Source organism: Pistacia vera, unplaced genomic scaffold, assembly GCF_008641045.1.
Source record: "Pistacia vera cultivar Batoury unplaced genomic scaffold, PisVer_v2 Contig549, whole genome shotgun sequence".
NCBI classification, from domain to species: domain Eukaryota; kingdom Viridiplantae; phylum Streptophyta; class Magnoliopsida; order Sapindales; family Anacardiaceae; genus Pistacia; species Pistacia vera.
This window is the reverse complement of record NW_022196389.1, coordinates 703,752-722,187: the sequence shown is the minus strand read 5'-3', so window position 1 is coordinate 722,187 and position 18,436 is coordinate 703,752. Positions and strand designations below refer to the sequence as shown.

The 18,436-nt window shown below is 33.8% G+C and overlaps 2 protein-coding genes across 2 annotated transcripts; one reads left to right on the top strand and one right to left on the bottom strand.

Moving 5' to 3' along the window:
• Positions 1–11,249: 11,249 nt before the first annotated feature.
• Positions 11,250–15,109, top strand: LOC116107857. The gene is made up of 5 exons (XM_031394137.1): positions 11,250–11,373; positions 11,447–11,803; positions 11,973–13,217; positions 13,305–13,375; positions 14,899–15,109. Exons 1-5 carry the CDS (start codon positions 11,281–11,283, stop codon positions 15,107–15,109), a joined length of 1,977 nt encoding a protein of 658 aa, XP_031249997.1. The 5' UTR covers positions 11,250–11,280.
• Position 15,110: 1 nt separating this feature from the next.
• LOC116107878 (tryptophan synthase beta chain 1) lies at positions 15,111–17,782 on the bottom strand. Its single transcript, XM_031394153.1, has 5 exons — positions 17,376–17,782; positions 16,546–16,902; positions 15,920–16,362; positions 15,743–15,837; positions 15,111–15,460 (listed from the first exon to the last, which is right to left on the bottom strand). The coding sequence occupies exons 1-5, from the start codon at positions 17,736–17,738 to the stop codon at positions 15,285–15,287; spliced, it is 1,434 nt and encodes a 477-aa protein (XP_031250013.1). The 5' UTR covers positions 17,739–17,782; the 3' UTR covers positions 15,111–15,284.
• Positions 17,783–18,436: the final 654 nt, after the last annotated feature.

The following is an 18,436-nucleotide window of genomic DNA, read 5'->3' as shown; positions in this document are numbered from 1 at the left end:
TTTCGATAATGTATTTAATTGGAAGTAAAATCTTTAATCCTTATTTATGAGTCTATGACTTAGTCAATTTGAAATTAGTTATTACAAATTGTGGTTTTTCATTTTTAACAGACCCTAATCTACAAAAGCCAATAATCTGACACGGACTGCCGTGTCACTTCCAAGTTTTACTGGAGCCAAGTTACTTTCCCAAACGCACTGAAGCTTAACTCTACTCTACTGGATGATCCCAACCCAGCCCATGACTAGGATAAACTAAGCCCACTATCCAAACAGTCCGTAGACTTCTAAACCCCGACTGGCCGACGCCCTCCCGGCCTTTAGCTGGCCAGCCGCTAATCCACATTCCGGTTATCAACCGCGAAACACCGTACTTACCTCTTATCTGCAAATGGTATTAAGCGTTAGAATCACAAAGCTATGGTGCTCTCAACGATCACTCTTCGCCACTTCTCATCGCCTGTGTGTCAAACTCCCTTTCTCGTCTTTATCTAAATCCAAGGTTCGCTTGAACATGCATCCTTTATGCTCTGTTTGGTTTCCGAGAAAATGTTGGAAAAGAACCTAAAAAAAAAAGATAATTTAAATTCGGATAAATATTATTTTCCTCAAAATTATCACTAAAATAAGTCAAAATTAACTGCATTAACATAGAGAGCAATCATGTATACTGTAATCTGTTGAATGTGATTTAGAATTCAAAATCACGTTGTCCCACGAGTTTAACTTTAACTATATCCCCATAGCATATGTTTAGTTATCGAGAAATGTTGGAACTGAAAGGAATGGAGGAGAATAAGTGTAACTCAACCATTTTTGAAAGTGTTTTCTTTTATTGTTCTTGAAAAATGAAATAGCATACTCATAGAATCGTTCATTCGGGTTAATAGTGTGTATATTTGTGTGGTATTTCTGATGAAATTCCGAGTTCAGCTACGTTATTGGGATTTTGTGTCAGGTATTGTATTCTGTTAATGAGGAATGTGATGATGATTTTTTGCCGTGGTTGGAGAGGAAAGCTGGAGTTGAGATTTCGTCTGCACTTTCTATTGCGAAATCTGCATATGGCAGGTTCGTACACATGCCTTTGTTGCAAATTTCTGATTTGTGTCTGTTTTTCATTCAGTTAGCGTGCTTATTACTTAAATGTAGGTTTTACTGAAAAATAGGCAGTATGATTTCCAGGATAAGAATTTCCTTTTTCATATTTATCTTTAGTTGGAAGTAGTTTTAGCATACAAAGTTAAAAAATTCTTGACCAATCCTTTGTGGCTAGAGAGCTTAGCTCAATGTAACCACTTCTATTGTGCAATGATTGGTTATTAGTTGTTAGATAGAGATTTTGCAAGGTTTCCTGCTGTTATTGACAATGGGATTTTTCTTTATCTCAATTCTTAATGTATCATGTCTACACAAACTGCAGACTATTGGTTGTTGTTCATCATAAAATGTAGCTTTACCAGCTATAATTATCAGGTGCTATGCCAAAGCACCAACTTGTTTTGGATTCTTATTGGATATAAGACTGGTGTACATATGTTTCTTGTGCAATGAACTACTGCCTCATTGGTTCAGTTTGTGCAAATCATCTTGTAGTGTGGGTTGTGCTCATTTATTTCTACAATTCCTTGCTCACCACTGAACAGGAAACATTTAAAGAAGTCATTGGTTGTTTGTTTTCCTGATTTTGACAATGAGCAAGCACCTGTTCTTTCTTTTGATTTAGGAATGAGAAGGGTTTATGTGCTGTAAGCTGTAACACTGTGAATTGCATATTCTCACAGAAAATATTGAATTTCTGCTGCAAAAGATGTTGGTTGTTGCTTACGTACTCTTGTCTTGGGCATCATTACAGAACTTCTGTTATTTTATTTTATTTTTTTCTTAATTTAACCATGCAGATCACTATTTGCTTCAAAGAAGATACGGACTGGAGACTGTATATTGAGAGTTCCTTACAATGTGGTAAACTTTTCTTTCCATACTTGTCAATAACTAGTCTTTGATATGCTTTACTAAACTCATCTAGGTGTATCTCATGGCATTGACTGGTGAGTATATTAAACTGCACAGCATATTTGTCTTGATTTTTCAGCAAATAGCACCAGATAATCTTCTTCCAAAAATCCGATCTTTGTTAGGTGATGAAGTGGGCAATGTTGCAAAGGTTGCTATTGTCATCTTATTTGAGCAGAAATTAAACCAGGTAATATGATTTACTTTATTTGAACTTTGTCTGAAAAATTAAATATCTGTTAAAGGACCACTATGTTGTATATTTGGGTAGATATTTTGCACGCATTTGTTTTTGCATCATTATTTTTAGGTTACATGACGAAATATAAAAAAATGCATACATCTAAATTACCTCTTTGTTATCTTCTGTGGCAGGATTCGGAGTGGGCCCCTTACATCAGCAGACTTCCTCAGCTTGGGGAAATGCATAACACAGTAAATGTTTCTATTTTCATATGAATTTATTGATGTCTCTTCTTTATTATTGAAAAACCATAAACCTTGTTAAAGGTGTATTACTTCTCATTTATAAATGTATTAAAAGTAGTGATGCCTGTTTTTTCCTTCTTCAATGAAGATTGTCTTGCTCTTACCATATTTCTTCATTTCTGTCAGAACATCTGATTTTGATTCATTGCGAAACAGTGTTTTCACATCATCAACCTTTCCTATACCTGATATATGGTTGTAAGCATTGAATAAAGTAGTTTACAATTTTCAAGATAAATAGCATGCTCATATATGAAATCATTGCAGATATTCTGGAGTGAAGATGAGTTAGATATGGTTCGTCAAAGTTCATTATATCAAGAAACAGTCAATAAAAATATTCAAATTGAAAAAGTTTTTTTGGCAATTAAACGAGTAAGTACATTTTGATTTTGCTGTTTATTCATAGCGTTTACTCTGTAGTAGCTAATTGATACAATTGTTATCATTGTTCTCTGGCCTTGGAAGTTGCAAGTATGATGAAATATCTTTTACCATTTCAGGCTCTTGAACACTTCCCTGAAGTTGATCATATCACACTAAAGGATTTCATGCATGCATATGCTTTAGGTAAGCAATTTCATTTGAGTATACAATCAAACTCTGATTCTTTTCTGAATTCCTTTGGAGGCTTCATATGTATTCTTCTTGTTTATCATAAAGTCTGTTTGATGAAATATTGGGGTACTCATTTCTTCAGTTGAGTTGATTGTGCTTGTTCACAAAACAAAAGCTAGATCATTTCTGACGGGGTACATGGAATTGGCTTTGTCTCTAGGGATAGTTCTTCTTCATGTTTACACATTCAGTTTGCTGGTGTAGTAATTACACTAGTTTTCATAGAGTTCGAGTGCATCTTTGTAGACTCTTATCTTTGCATAAATTATTATGACATTATAAGGCTTGTGAAACAATTTTTATGAGNTCATGACCGTTATTATATTTTAATTAAATTAGTTCTTTTACAGCTATATTAAACATATATGGTGTAGAATGTTTACGTCTATATTAACTATATTAGGTGTACGGTTTGTTCAGTGGATCATGACCGTTATTATATTTTAATTAAATTAGTTATTTTACAACTATATTAAACATATATGATATAGAATGTTTACGTCTATATTAAACATATCAGGTGTACGATTCATTCAGTGGAACATGACCGTTATTATATTTTAATTAAATTTGTTCTTTTACATCTATATTAAACATATGTCCATAAACATGGAAAATAAATATTGAAGTAAATTACCCTTAATCGCTTAAGCGATCTCGTCTATTTAGCCTTGGTCTACAGAGTGCAGAGCAGATGGTTGCAGAGTTCAATTTTATATCAATATTATATTTTTTTATATTACTTTCTTGCCAAGAACTAACAAAAATAATAGAATAACAATAGATTTTTCATTTTTATGTATGATCAATATTATATTTTTTTATATTACTTTCTTGCCAAGAACTAACAAAAATAATAGAATAACAATAGATTTTTCAGTTTTATGTATGGTGCTGATTGACAAAGACCGAAATTTTCTTTTCACATTCTATTGAAATGAAAAAAATAATTAATAATAATAAACAATTAATAAAAAAGGACTAAATATTAAATAAACATTATGGAATATAATTTCTCACCGAAGTATATTGCTTACTACATCGCTTAAGCGATCCAGTATATCGCTTAAGCGATCTAGTACAAATAAGTCTGATCGCTTAAGCGATCTGCTGCCATATATCTGATCGCTTAAGCGATCTGCTGCCATATACCAGACTTATACCAGATCGCTTAAGCGATCTTCTGTCATATACCAGATCGCTTAAGCAATCTGGTACCATATACCAGACTTATACCAGATCGCTTAAGCGATCTTCTGTCATATACCAGACCGCTTAAGCGATCTGGTACCATATACCAGACTTACGATCTGGTACCATATACCAGACTTATACCAGATCGCTTAAGCGATCTTCTGTCATATACCAAATCACTTAAGCGATCCATCAGATCCAAAACACATTTTCAGCCATCTCCACCTACAATCGGTCCATCATACCCAGAACACATACCCAAAACAAATTTTCAACAAATTTCACTCCTTTCAACTTGCATTACATCAAACACAACCCAACAACCTAAACAACTAAATCAAAATCATAACCCAAACCCCATCCATTATTAAATCTTTGTAAATCTAAATATAAAATGTAAAGAGGAGATACACATATTTACACGAAATGTCAGGAGGAAGAGGAGAGGGATCTTTAGTGGAGAAGAGTTAATGGTAGAGGAACAAGAAAGTGTTAATGGCGGAGGAACAAGAAGATATAGAGGAATGAGAAAGAAGAAGATGTAGAGGAAGGAGGAAGAAGAAGATGTAAACGAAGAAGAAGATGCAGACAAAGAAGAAGATGTAGACGAAGCTAAGAAGAAACAGCAACCAAGGTGGAGATGCATTAATGGCGGGAGGAAGAAGAAGGTGTTTGGGTTTGTTTGCAAGAATTTCGGGTTTTTGGGAATATAGTATAATTTTTAAAAGATTACTTAATACTTCATTAATCCTAATTAAGCACTAATCAAGTTAATTACCCTTAATCAATAATATGGCTATTTAGTAAAACTTTAAAACTTGATAGCCTTTTAATTAAATTCAAACTTGAAAGGTTGTTTTAATAAACTGCCCCCACAAAAATTGCATAAAGAGTAAAGATAAATTTGAATGCAAATTTAATAAATCCTATGAATAAAGGCTAGTCCACTGAAACTCAAATTACTACAATAACCTTACCTGTTATTACTGACTTCATTACGAAATTACTATGGGTGCGTTTGGTTTATTATTTTAGATAGGATTTTAGGGATAGTATTGGGTTGTTGGATAGGAGAGTATTACGAGGTAAACTTTAAAAATTTATGAAAATACCCTTAGGTTTACTAATTTAATTAAAGACCCTAATATATAAAATGACAAAAACACCCCCACCACCTGCAGTGCCAGATTCCGGCCACCACTGCCGAAATCTGGCCGAAAAATTTTGTTACGACACAGACCGGTCGGATCTGTACCGTAACCCATAGTTATGGCCTTTTCCGGCCAGATCCACCACGGATCTGGCCGCGGATCTAGCCAGAAAAGGCCAGATCTGCGAACTGCTATGGCTGCGATGGCCGGAAAAGGTTAAAACGATGGCCATCTTTGGCCGTCAGTGACGGCCAAAGATATGGCCGTCGTTGACGGCAAATCTGGCCTTTTCCGGCTAGATCTGGCCATTATCGGCTATTTTCGGTGGCTGTGTAACTATTGTGATAGATTCCGGCTACCACCAGCGGTGGTTGCTAGGATCTGGCAGGTATTAGTGGGTGGGGGTGTTTTTGTTTGTTTTTAAACTTTTTTCTGGGGGGTATTTAATGAAATTAATAAACTTATAGGGTCTCAAGTAATAAAAAAATAGACTAATATTTTGGGAATAACGTGCCAAACAACATTTGAAAAATAAGATTGGGAATATGGATAAAAACAATAAGCTAAACGCACCCTATAATATCCTGATATTAAATATGAATAAAAATACAATAATACCTTGCATACTAACGGATTTTACTAACCAGTGTACTAACTTTTGTTAAAATTATATATAGTACGGGTACACGTATAGTACGGGTACTATATATAATTTTAACAAAAAATAGTACACTGGTTAGTAAAATCCGTTAGTACGCATAGCATTACCCGTAAGAATAACACGCTGTTTCATCAGAGAAAAATTTTGTTTTAGTTTAAACAAATCATTTTTTATTAAAAAATAAATATTAACCTTCTTCTTAGTTAGTCTCGTCGGAACTTACCTCGTCGTTCGCAGGCGATGTTTCTTGGCAGCTTCGTTCACAACTTCTTTCGTCGGCCTCGTCGGAACTCAAGGCGTTGTAAAACCGTGTTTCTGGCAGATTGGATTTAGGTGATGTTAATAGAATCTACGTCGACAACTTACTTCGTCACTATTGCCGGAATGGCACCATTAGAAACAAAGACCACAACACAGCCACCACCGGTAACATAGCCACCATCGGTTAAATCTAACATAGCTGTTGGAAATTTGACGAACTCAAAATAAACAAACAAATTCAGGGTTTTTTAAATTTTAATTTGTTATAAAACTTTGAAAATGTCCTTATTGTTTACGAGATTTAGAGGCCGTTGACGATAGAGATTGTACTTTTCCCAATCCTTAATGACAAAAACGTCATTACCTGTAATGGGAAAGAGGGTTAATTATTTCAGTTAATTATTTCTAGGATTCAAAATAAATAAATAAAATAACAACAAAAACAATTTTGCCCTAATTGAATAATTGGCCAAATTTAAGCCAATGTATGGCAGGTGTATTACGTTATTATTCTCTCAATTTTTACATACAATTAACCAATCCTGAATAGTTAGGTGGGACGATAAGGACTCTTAAATGTATTATTTTTTAATTCGATTCTACTTAGTTACTAATAGGGATAGTCATTAGAAGGTTTATCCAGTTAATAACTTCAGGCCTCCGAAGGTTAATTTAACCCGGATGATTGATCAGGGTACTTATAAATTGGCCCTGACATGCCCTGAGTCACCAAAAAAAAATTGTTTAAACACAAATTTTTTTTTTTTTATAACGAACCTAGGGTTAATACTATTTGACACATCTGAAACTCAAGAACTCTGGCACCCTTTAATTTTCAAAAACTACCAAAAACACCCCATGCTGTCTATTAATTTTTAGCCATTAGTTCTAACAAATGAAGGATAAAACTGACTTTTTAAGTTTAAAAAAAGATATTATATTTTGTAAATAACTTGTTTATAAAGAATAAAATAAAAGAATTAAAATTAATTGATAGATTAATAATATAATAGTCTAAAAAATGAAAATAATTTTTTTTTCTTAAAATCAGAAAAAGAAGAACATAAAAAGTTAAAAACTAAAAAAAAAAACTAAAATATTTTGAAACATAAACAAATCAACAAAATAGATCTGAAAATATTAAAATCTAAAAAGAATTAAAAGTTAAGGAATATGAAAACTGAAAAAAAAAAATCTGAAAAATATATAGAAAGTGTTAAAAAAATTTTAAAAAATTGGCCAGCGAGATCGACCAACACCTATGGCCTTGCAACGTCGGATCTGGCCTACGCTGCCAGATCCTAGCCAATTATTGGCTACACAAGGCATGGCCATGCTTTGCCATCAACCTGGCTTGACCAACCATTTTCCTAGGAAACCATCCACCTCTATTGGCTGGAGCAGCCAATATCTAGCCGCATTGGCCAAATCCAGCCCAATTGGCACCAAAGCTTGCCGGTTATGGATTGGTGGCTGGATTTATTTCAGTTTTTTTTTCTTATAATTTTTTTTAATTTTCGAGGTTCATTTTTAATTTTCTTAATTTCTTCAAATTAAATTAAATTTTAAGAAATTCTAAATATAATTTTTTTCACATTTTATAAGTTCCTTTTTCTATTTATTCTAAATAAACTAAAAAAATTAATGGAAATTTAAAAATATTTAAAAGATTTTAGAAAAATATTATGTAAAACTAAAATGCTTTAAGGGCACTTTAGATATTCCACAAGTCAAACATAGTCAGAAAGATCTAAATTTTAATTTTTTTGGGGCAATTAAGACATTTTATTAGTCAAACCTAGTCAACATCAAATTTAACACCTAAAACAAATGGTAGGGGGTCTTCAAGTAGTTTCTAATAATTGAGGGGTTCAATAAATTGCATTTAACAAACACCCATGTGTTGCACCAGGTTGTCATCAAACAACATTGACAAGTAAGATCAATCGCTGTCTTTTGACATGGTCATTCAACATTATGATAGTCTTACCGTATTATATATGCAGTTAATCAGAATAATACTGGAGTTGAGGACGTTTCTAGAATGGTCACCATATGTAATCATAAGTCCTTACTATCATAAGGTCCTTACCCTCATTACGATTCTACCATCCTAAAAACATATATTAAGATATATAATTATGAATTACATGATATAGAAGATAACTGCATTTTTATTAATCTATACATGATACAGAGAGTCAAAATACAATATGTGGATTGGCTCTAGGATACCTACTCTGACAGCTTTCACTTTCCTATTGAGTATAAGACATTATTTGTTTGCATAAAATCGAGTTGCGTCACAATTGACAACTTGAAAACTCTACAAAACTTTTATGAGAATTTTTGTAACATATATACAATGGATTTTGCAAATATGATGACACTTGCATTTTTGTATTGAGTGTAAGATATGGTTTAATTGCATAATATCGAGTTGTGTCACAATCAACAACTCAAAAACACTACAAAAATCTTTTACAAGAACTTTTGTGACATAGATATCGGGAATTTTGCAAATATGATGACACTTGTGATTTCATATTAAGTGTAAGACATGATTTACTTGTATTAAATCTAATTGTCACAATCGATAGTTCAAAAACGTTATGTAAGCTTCTGATGAGAACTTTCACGACAAATATATAGTGAATGTTGTCAATGAGATGACCCTTACAATTTCGTATTTAGTGTAAGACACGATTTCATTGCATAATATCAAGTTGTGTCAAAATCGACAACTTGAAAACACTATCAAAGCTCATTACAAGAACTTTTGTGACATATATATAATGAATTTCACAAATACAATAACACTTGCACTTTTGTATTGAGTAAAAGTCACTGTTTACTTTCATAAAATTGAGTTGTGTCACTTTCGTCAACTTGAAAACACCACAAAATTTTTTATGATAACTAATATATAAGTAGTGAATGCTAATATGATGACCTTCACAATTTCGTACTAAGTGTAAGACACGGTTTGCTTACACAAAATCGAGTTGCGTCACAATCGACAACTTAAACACACTATGAACGTTTTTCACAAAAAGTTTTGTAACATACATATGATACACACTATGAACGTTTTTCACAAAAAGTTTTGTAACATACATATGATAGATTTTGCAAACACGATAATGCTTGCACTTTCTTATTAAGTGTATGACATAATTCACTTGCGTAAAATTGAGTTGTGTCACAATTAGCAATTTAAAAACGCTACACAATCTTTTTACGACACTTTTGAGACATATGTATAGTAAACCCCACAAATATGATGACGTTTACACTTTCATGTCGAGTGTAAGACAGTTTTCTTGCACAAAATTGAGTTATGTCATAATTACTATCTTGAAAACTCAACGAAAGCCTTTTACCAGAACTCTTGAGACATATATAGTGGATTTCTTTGTGGATATTTGGCAAATAAATTTTGAAAGACTATGAATACTGGAAGAAACCGTTTTAAATAATAGTGTATGATAGTTTGATGTGTAAGAATATCAATTTACGAAAACAAGGGAACAAATTTCCGTTTGACACATAAAGCAATTTGGATGCATCATCTGTTGATAAAATCGAATAGTAGCATAAACAAGGGATGAATGCTTTACACATATCTATTTGGCACATTCGCATTTCAACTTGTAATCACGTATATGATAACAATGAATTTAAGTTTCACAAGAAAACATATAATGTAAGTAGACTATGCCTAGTAAAAAAGAAAATATAGGCATGAAAAATAGTATATAAATATGTTTCAATTTTTTTTTTTTTTTTTTTTTTTGGTAATTAGGGTGTTCGGATCAACTTATACACTCCTTAACTAATCATTGACCCAAAGGGCTAGATAAACCATAATGTTATTGTGGTAGGTGGTCCTACAATTTGAACCTAAGAATTCAAGAAATTAAGTAAACATGCTTGACCGTTAAACCAACCTCTTGGGTTTTCAATTGTATTTTAATTATGTAGAAATAAAAAACATATAAGGTAAGTAGATCCAATGGAAGACTTGCGGTGCTTCTGAGGTTGTGATTCGACAATGATATGTAGTCAGAGTTGGATTTTTCAATTGTCTTGTTCTACATGTTTTTTGTGGAGTGACTCTTTTTAGTTGATCTAGATAGCTTTGCTAGTGTTATTGGCAGCTTGTGTGTGTGGAATGGAGGTAAGGATTTCTATTTCAGAGTTAATCTGAAATTGTTTTGCTATGGTAGAAGGTTTAGTTCTCGGCGTGATGGGGATGCTAGAAGGTAGAGGCAATTCAATAGACTACGGACAAGGGTGAAGGGCTTGGGGGGAGCGATGAGGGTCGGTGGTTGGGCTATAAGTTTAAGAGTAATATTACACCAATAACCATTTCTCACAAACTTTCCCTCACAACCATAACATGACAATTCACAATTGATCAGTTTGTAATTAAATAATGAGATCCATGTGAGATCCGTTGTGAACTGACTAATTACGAGTTGTCACATTGGGTTTATGAGAGAGAATTGTTGGTGTAGTATTATTCTAAGTTTAATGGGTAAGGTTATTTGGAAATCATTTTAATTGTTTATAATTTTAGAAAGTAAGGGTAAATTGGTCATTTTGAACGATTCATCAATAGCCGAGTCAGGGTTTGAGTAGTTGGTGATATATTTTGAAAAATGAAAGGATGATTTTGATTATAACTAGAAAAGTTATCATACAAGAACTTTCCTAGAAAGATAGGGGTGGTACGTGATTTTCTCCCATTAAATAGTAATGAATGAATAAAAGTAGCCATTTTGGAGATAACTTGCAATTGAAATCTGGAAATTCCCACCAAAGAAAACGAGAACCGCCAACTACAAAAACCCAAGATCTGGGCTTTGTTCTTCCTCTAAAACTCTAATGAAAATGGCTGCCAAACAACTGAAGAAGAAGAATTACACCGAACCCACCTTTTCTTCTGCAACCCTAATCTCTGTTGTTCATTCTCCACAGGTGCTCCATATCTCTCTCCACATCTTTTCTTATTCATGACTTTCTTTTAGCTTATAATTTTCTAAAATTTCAGGGAATAAAGCTGCCAATCTTGAAGAGATTATATTACCTACTGATAAAATCGTCTTGGATCGAAGCTGAGTTAAATGACAATGACATATGTAGCCTTTCTGATGTTCTGTTTGAAGAAGTTGATGGTAGATTTGAAGAGTTTCTCTGTGGACGAGCATCGGCATCACTCCAAGAACTAGCCTTGCTTTTGAGATGTTGTATGGTTTTCTTGAACTTGCTGGTGTCTAACCAAAGTCTTTTAATTGAAAAAGGCCGAGTTCTTCTTTCGATACTTCGCACTTTGATTTCTGTTGAATTAAATGAAAAATCTGAGAGAATTTCTATCACAAATATTGCTTCCGCATGTGCGTTGCTTCAGGTACTCAATCATTTCAATTCGATACACTTTTCTCTTTACTGAAAAGTTCTATTAATAAGTGCTATTAAAAGGGTATTTGCTGTTAGTATTGAACTAGAAAGCACCCTTTAAATTTTTATTATATAAAATGTGCTAAACACAAGTCTTAATGTTGAAGTTTTGATATTAGGTATTTGCGGACGAGCTACTAATGCATAAGTCATTGAGGGAGTACTTTTTGCTAATTGATTCTGTGTCTTCCACAAGTGAAATGCTATTCATGTGCCATTTTGGTCATGGTGATATTGGAATTGTGATGGAGGTGATTGCTGCACATTTTATTCTGTCGATTTCTGGTGACAAATCATTTGAATGTTTCGTCAGCAGTTTATTTTGGCAGCCTGGCGAAGATTTTAGGACTCCTGAGATGAGCCTGATTGTATCTTTATCGTTGCTTCTTAACCCTATCACGCATTCTGCACCAAAAATGTTTCAGCCATATTTGATTTTATTGGTCTCTGAAGCAATTGGTGTTTGCATACGTTCTGAGTATTTGAATCCAGATCTTGGAATCATGGATTGCTACCTAACAGCATTGGAGAGGTCCATTATCTTGTACAAAAGCCACTTTTCCAACTTGCATATGGATGACCTTCCTATAGGTAGTAACAATTCAAGTGTCAAATCGTGTATGTTTGGAAGTAGTCAACTGGCTTTTGAATCTTATCTTCAGCCAGCTACAAAGGACAAAATTGATCATCTAGTTACAAAGCTTAATGAATCTTTGGATTGTTACGTAAACAATACAGCTCATAGAACAAAATCTGACCTGCTGGATGCCTCTATTGCATATATAAGGGAGAGCCTAAATGCTTTTGATAAATCATGCAAAGACAAAATGTTGTCAATATTAACTTCCATTGTACATAGATGCTCTTCCGATAATATGCATGATCCTTTGTGGTGTATTGAGGTCAAAAGTCCCCAGGATATATGTCTTCTTGCTTCTATATTGAAGTTAATGAGTAGTTCGATGTTGCAAGCAATTTGGTGCTTGAGGCACAGCAGCAATTCAGGTTGTCTGAAAACTTTGCAGGATGTTCTGTTATGTAAGGAATATGAATTCATAGTGCATCTTGTTGGTTGTTTTCAGCAATTCAATATCTGTCTACCAATTCAGAAGTTTGTGTTTGATGTGATGAAAACTCACCCGATGAGGCATAAAGAGTCCAAGTGGATGTTTCTGCATTTTTCAGGCTTGCTCTCATTAAGTTATGTTGTTGGGCTTGATTTTTTAGTTAAAGACTGCATCTTTACAATGATGTCCTTGTTGAATCTATTTGTCTTTGAAGAGGGAGATTTAGATGCTCTGTCACCATTATTTGCTCCTGGATCGGAATTTATTTCATCAAGATCTTCTGATAAAGTAGGAGAAGTGAGTTTTATGTCTTCCCTAAATCATTTCTTCTATTTCCTTTCTTCCTTTTCCTTCCTTGCTTTAACGTTGTTGTCATTGTTGCAGGCTTTGCTGGAGCAGAAGTCAAGCAAAACAATTGCATCAAAATTTCAAAAGATGCAGACAACACTCTTCAGGTACATCTTATTTTCTGTGTATAAGTTCTTCATTTGCTTTTATATTTGCTATCTGCATAAATTTTATTTGGAGTTTGTTTTTAATGATTTTGACATCAACATAGGATTTATTTTTCCAAATTTCTCTGGGTGAGCATATTAATTTAGCTTTGTACTTGCATAAAGTCACTACATATTGGTTTTTGGTCTGAATGGAACTGAACCCAATTGATTTTTTTTTTTCCCTTCAAACACCCAACTGTATCGGAGCCTTCTTCAATTGAAACCAAACTGAGAAAATTGGTTCGGATTGGTTCAGTTTTGACGGTTTACAAAATTTTTACACAAAAATCTTCAGTAAAATATTATCAACAAATTTTGAATCAACATCAAACAAAGATTACACAAAAATCTCTCATCCGTCCAATATTTAAAGCTATGCCTTTTGTTGAAGTAACTAGAAATTAAAGAGAGAAAAAAAAAAAAAAAAAAGAACTTATGTCATATTAATGCAGATCTTTTGCTACCAGAGATTTTATAATATCTTAGAAGATAATAGCATCAAAATGCATTGTTGTGATAAAAAATCTCTGAATCAATGCCACAATTGGGGGCACAGACTTCTGGAAACTGTAAATTTCTACTTTATATTTATTTCATAAGGATGCAACCTATGACAAAATGGGGGAATAAGATGCACAACTAGAATGATGCTAATTAGCTTTTGCTTGAAAAATTTATTTAGTGTTTTGTTACTTATAAGATTTATGGTGGTCCAAATGTGTATTGCACAGCCTTTTTCTGCATGGCAAGGTAGTTATTAAGGCCCTTGTGCTGCAAGTTGGTATTTGTTAAGACTTTTACCCCTACAAACCTATTTACTGATTTTCTTCCTTGTCAGTTATGCATGAACTATGACAATTCTCACATATCTAGTTATTATACTTTATTGCATTTCCCGAATTTATATTTTTGGTTCCTTACTTATCTTGTCATTGTTAATTTAACTGTGATGCATTTTGCAATGAATATGGTAGCTATGGAGATCCTTATAAGACCTAAAGACATATGTTAGATTTATGTGTAACACTTAGGAACTTCTTTGATTATTTGATTTTCTTTTGCTTATTATTGTTGTTGTTGTTATTATTATTATTATTATTATTTTTTTTTTATTATTATTATTTTTTTTTTTAATGTTTTGGAGATCAGGTTTTCTGTTGATTATTATTAGTCTTATCCTGGACCCTGTTTAATTATGATACCGTCGAAACTTGGGACATTAAGGTTCTCATATTTAGCTCTTATGACTGAACCTGATAGGATGTATGTTGAATATTGGGCACAGCTTCTTGGTGATTGAAAAAAATAATGTATTTATGATAATTTCTTCAAAATCCTGAATTCTTCTCTTCTGTTGTTTATTTACTCTCATCCCCTCTCTTATATTATTTCTTCTTGTCCTATGGTAATTTGATTTTGTAAGTTCTTGTACTGCCATTCATCTCTATAATCTCATGTTTTCTTTTTGTTTCGTAACACAGCAAACCCACAAATATCCATGAAAGAAACAAAGAAAAACGTGCAGAAACTTCAGAAAATGCCTTTGTCGTGAATGAGATGGAATCTAATCTAGGTATAGAAGAGGAAACAGTTGAACCCTGCAATGGTGAGGCTTTTCTGAAGTGTCTACNTATATTGATACATATTATTCTCCCCAACTCCAAAAGAGGAAAATGGAAGAGGGAGAGATGAGTAGCAGAAAAACGTTTCCAATCTAAATTTCATGGAATAATTCTGAGAAGCTTATAATACAAAATTGAAATATAAAATACTAGTACAATGTTAATGGAGCTTTTCCTTAAGACGGAATAACTCACTTATTCATTGGCAGTCCAATGAATTAAATTGCTGTGTGCAAACATTGCCATCAAACTTTTAGATGCTTGATGGCTGTTTGAACATCCTTATCACCTCTACCACTGCAGTTAAGCACAACTCTTGTCCCGTTAGGGAGAGTCGGGCACAGTTGCTCCAAATATGCCAGCGCATGAGACGTCTCCAGAGCTGGGATTATGCCCTCTAGTTGCGATAATCTCTTGAAAGCTGCATGCAAAAAAAAACGTAATAAGGGATATGAAAAAGGAGGTGAACTATTAGATGAATCTACTGATACTTGACTCTCTTAGCCTCAGAGATTGAACTTCAAATCTCCAAGTAAATAACTTAAGCATATAATACCTTGTAAGAAATGGCAGAACAGTTATTAGTTTGAAAAGTTTGAAAGACAATGACGGAAACAGGAACCATAAACAACTACTGGTAACCATAATCCACCCATGAGAACTCAGAAGCTTTAAAATGGAAAAATCTAATGTCATTTCATACCTTCCAATGCTTCGGTATCAGTGACAGAATGGTACTCAGCGCGCCCTTCATCTTTCAGAAAACTGTGCTCAGGTCCAACTCCAGGGTAATCCAAGCTGCATGACATGTTAAAATTTATAAGAACACATGAAATTAAAGAAGGGGCGGAAAAAAACAAAAAAGAATCGGAAGTCTTACCCGGCACTAATGGAATGTGGCTCAATTATTTGCCCATCGTCATCCTGTAATAAATAGCTCATAGCTCCATGCAACACCCCAACTTCCCCTTTGGTCAAGGTAGCAGCATGTTTACCAGTGTCTATGCCAGAACCTGCAGCCTCAACACCAATCAACCTAACATCCTGGTCATTGATAAATTCATGGAAGAGACCAATGGCATTTGAACCTCCTCCAACACATGCAACCAGAACATCTGGCTTTCCACCCCATTTCTCCATAGCTTGTTTTTTTGTTTCTTTACCGATCACTGCATGGAATTCTCTAACCATCATGGGGTATGGATGAGGACCAGCAACAGATCCCAATATATAATGGGTTGTCTCGACATTAGTCACCCAATCCCTTATAGCTTCAGATGTAGCATCTTTCAGCGTGGCCGTCCCAGAATGGACTGATCGAACCTGTATCATAAAACGCAAGGTTTCCAATCATAATAATCAATACAAGTTAACTCAATTAAGAGAATTAGCGATAAAAACCAATTACAAGGGGAAAGTAATTCAACAAAAATATTTTAAAACATAGATAACAAATCATATTCACCAAAGACTACATATAACTACATAATAAAAGGAATAACAAACCTCAGCACCGAGAAGACGCATTCTGAAAACATTAAGAGCCTGCCTTTCCATATCCTGGGCACCCATGTATATAATACACTGTAAACCAAAACGGGCACAAACAGTGGCAGTGGCAACTCCATGCTGACCAGCCCCAGTCTCAGCAATAATGCGTTTCTTACCCAACCGTTTCGCAAGCAAAGCTTGTGCAACAGCATTATTAATCTTGTGAGCACCAGTATGATTCAAGTCTTCCCTCTTTAGGTATATGAGTGGCCCTTCACCATTCGAACGCTTGTAATGCTCTGTTAACCTCTCTGCAAAATAAAGTGGACTCTCCCTGCCAACATAGTCTCTCAAAATCCCATTTAGCTCGTCCTGTTTATCCCAAAAATTACAACTCGTTACATATTAAACTCATTTTCGTACCAATAAAATGACATTGTAATCATCAAATTGAAATAAAACGCAACTTAATACAACAAAAAGTACCGAAAATCTTTACCCCATAAAACATCAAACACAATTTTTACATCAAATCATTATTTGGAAACCGAAAACAACTGAAGATATTCACCACCCATTGCACATTAAACTCATTTCTATATTTAAAAAAAAAAAAAAAAAAAAAAAAATCCAGAAATCACATGACAATATAATCATCAAATAGAAAACCAGAAACAACTTATTTTAATATCAAAATATAATGAAAACAGCCGAAATCATTTACCACTCATCATACATTAAACTCATTTTCATATCAAAGAAATCGATTATCTTGCAATGCAAAACATCAAATTTTAAATTTTAAAAAAATAATAATAATGCATTGAAACGCCAAATCAACAAACCTGGAAGCCTTGATCAGTAGCGAGCTTATGGAAGGCGGATTCGAGTTCACTAAGCGCATACATGAGTGTCTCAGGCACATATTTCCCGCCAAATTTACCAAACCGTCCAAAAGAATCAGGACGCAACCACTTAGCCGGGTCGGAGTCTTTCTTAGCGGTCTCCATAGGAGCGACCGACTCTTTGGCAATAACACAACGAATGGAAGACAATTTGGCAGGGCCCAAAGCAAATTTCTTGGAATTGAAGAGCAATTGCGAAGGCCTAGAGGATGTAAAAGCAGCGCACTTGGTGGGTTCGCCAGTGAAGGTCGGGGCAAGCTTCGCGGCTGCGGTGGAGGTAGTTGAAGAGGAGGCGGCGGCCATTATAAGAGACTGGTGAGTAAAAGGGTAGTGTTTAGGATTTTATTTATAATTAATATTTGTGAAGCAGATTTGTTGAAAAAGGCAACTACTTTTGTTGTTATTATCTATTTTTGGTAATAAAAAAATAAATATTAAATATTTTATTATTTTGATAATGTTTATATGTTTAAAATTAGAAAAATATTTATATACATTTTGATTTCAATAATTGATTCAATTTTTTTAAAAAGTTAATAAGAAATTACAAAAAGAAAAAGATTTTTATATACATTTTTTATGAGGTCCGACATAATTGTAGTTGTTTTGTTTTTGAGAGTAAACAACTTTTTCCCACCCAAAGTTTGCCTCAATGGCCCGTTTCACCCAAAAAGTTTCAAAATACCATTTTCTCACCCAATAATACCAATCGTCAGTTCCGGTAGTAGTTTTTGTGATGTATAAGGGTATAATGGTCAAAAGACACTTAAAAGGAAGGGCATTATTGTTGGTTAATAATTTAAATCTAAAATTAAAATTTGAAATTGAAGTGTAGGGCTTAGGCAGTGACACGTGTCCAGTAAAGTTGACATTTGAAAGAAATGGAAAGAGAAACGCAAAACTCATCAACTTTTGCGTGTTCTTGGAGCGGAGACTCTTGGGTTTTGGGTTGAAGTCTTCGATTGCCTTCTGTTGACTATTTACGACGACCGGTGAGTGTT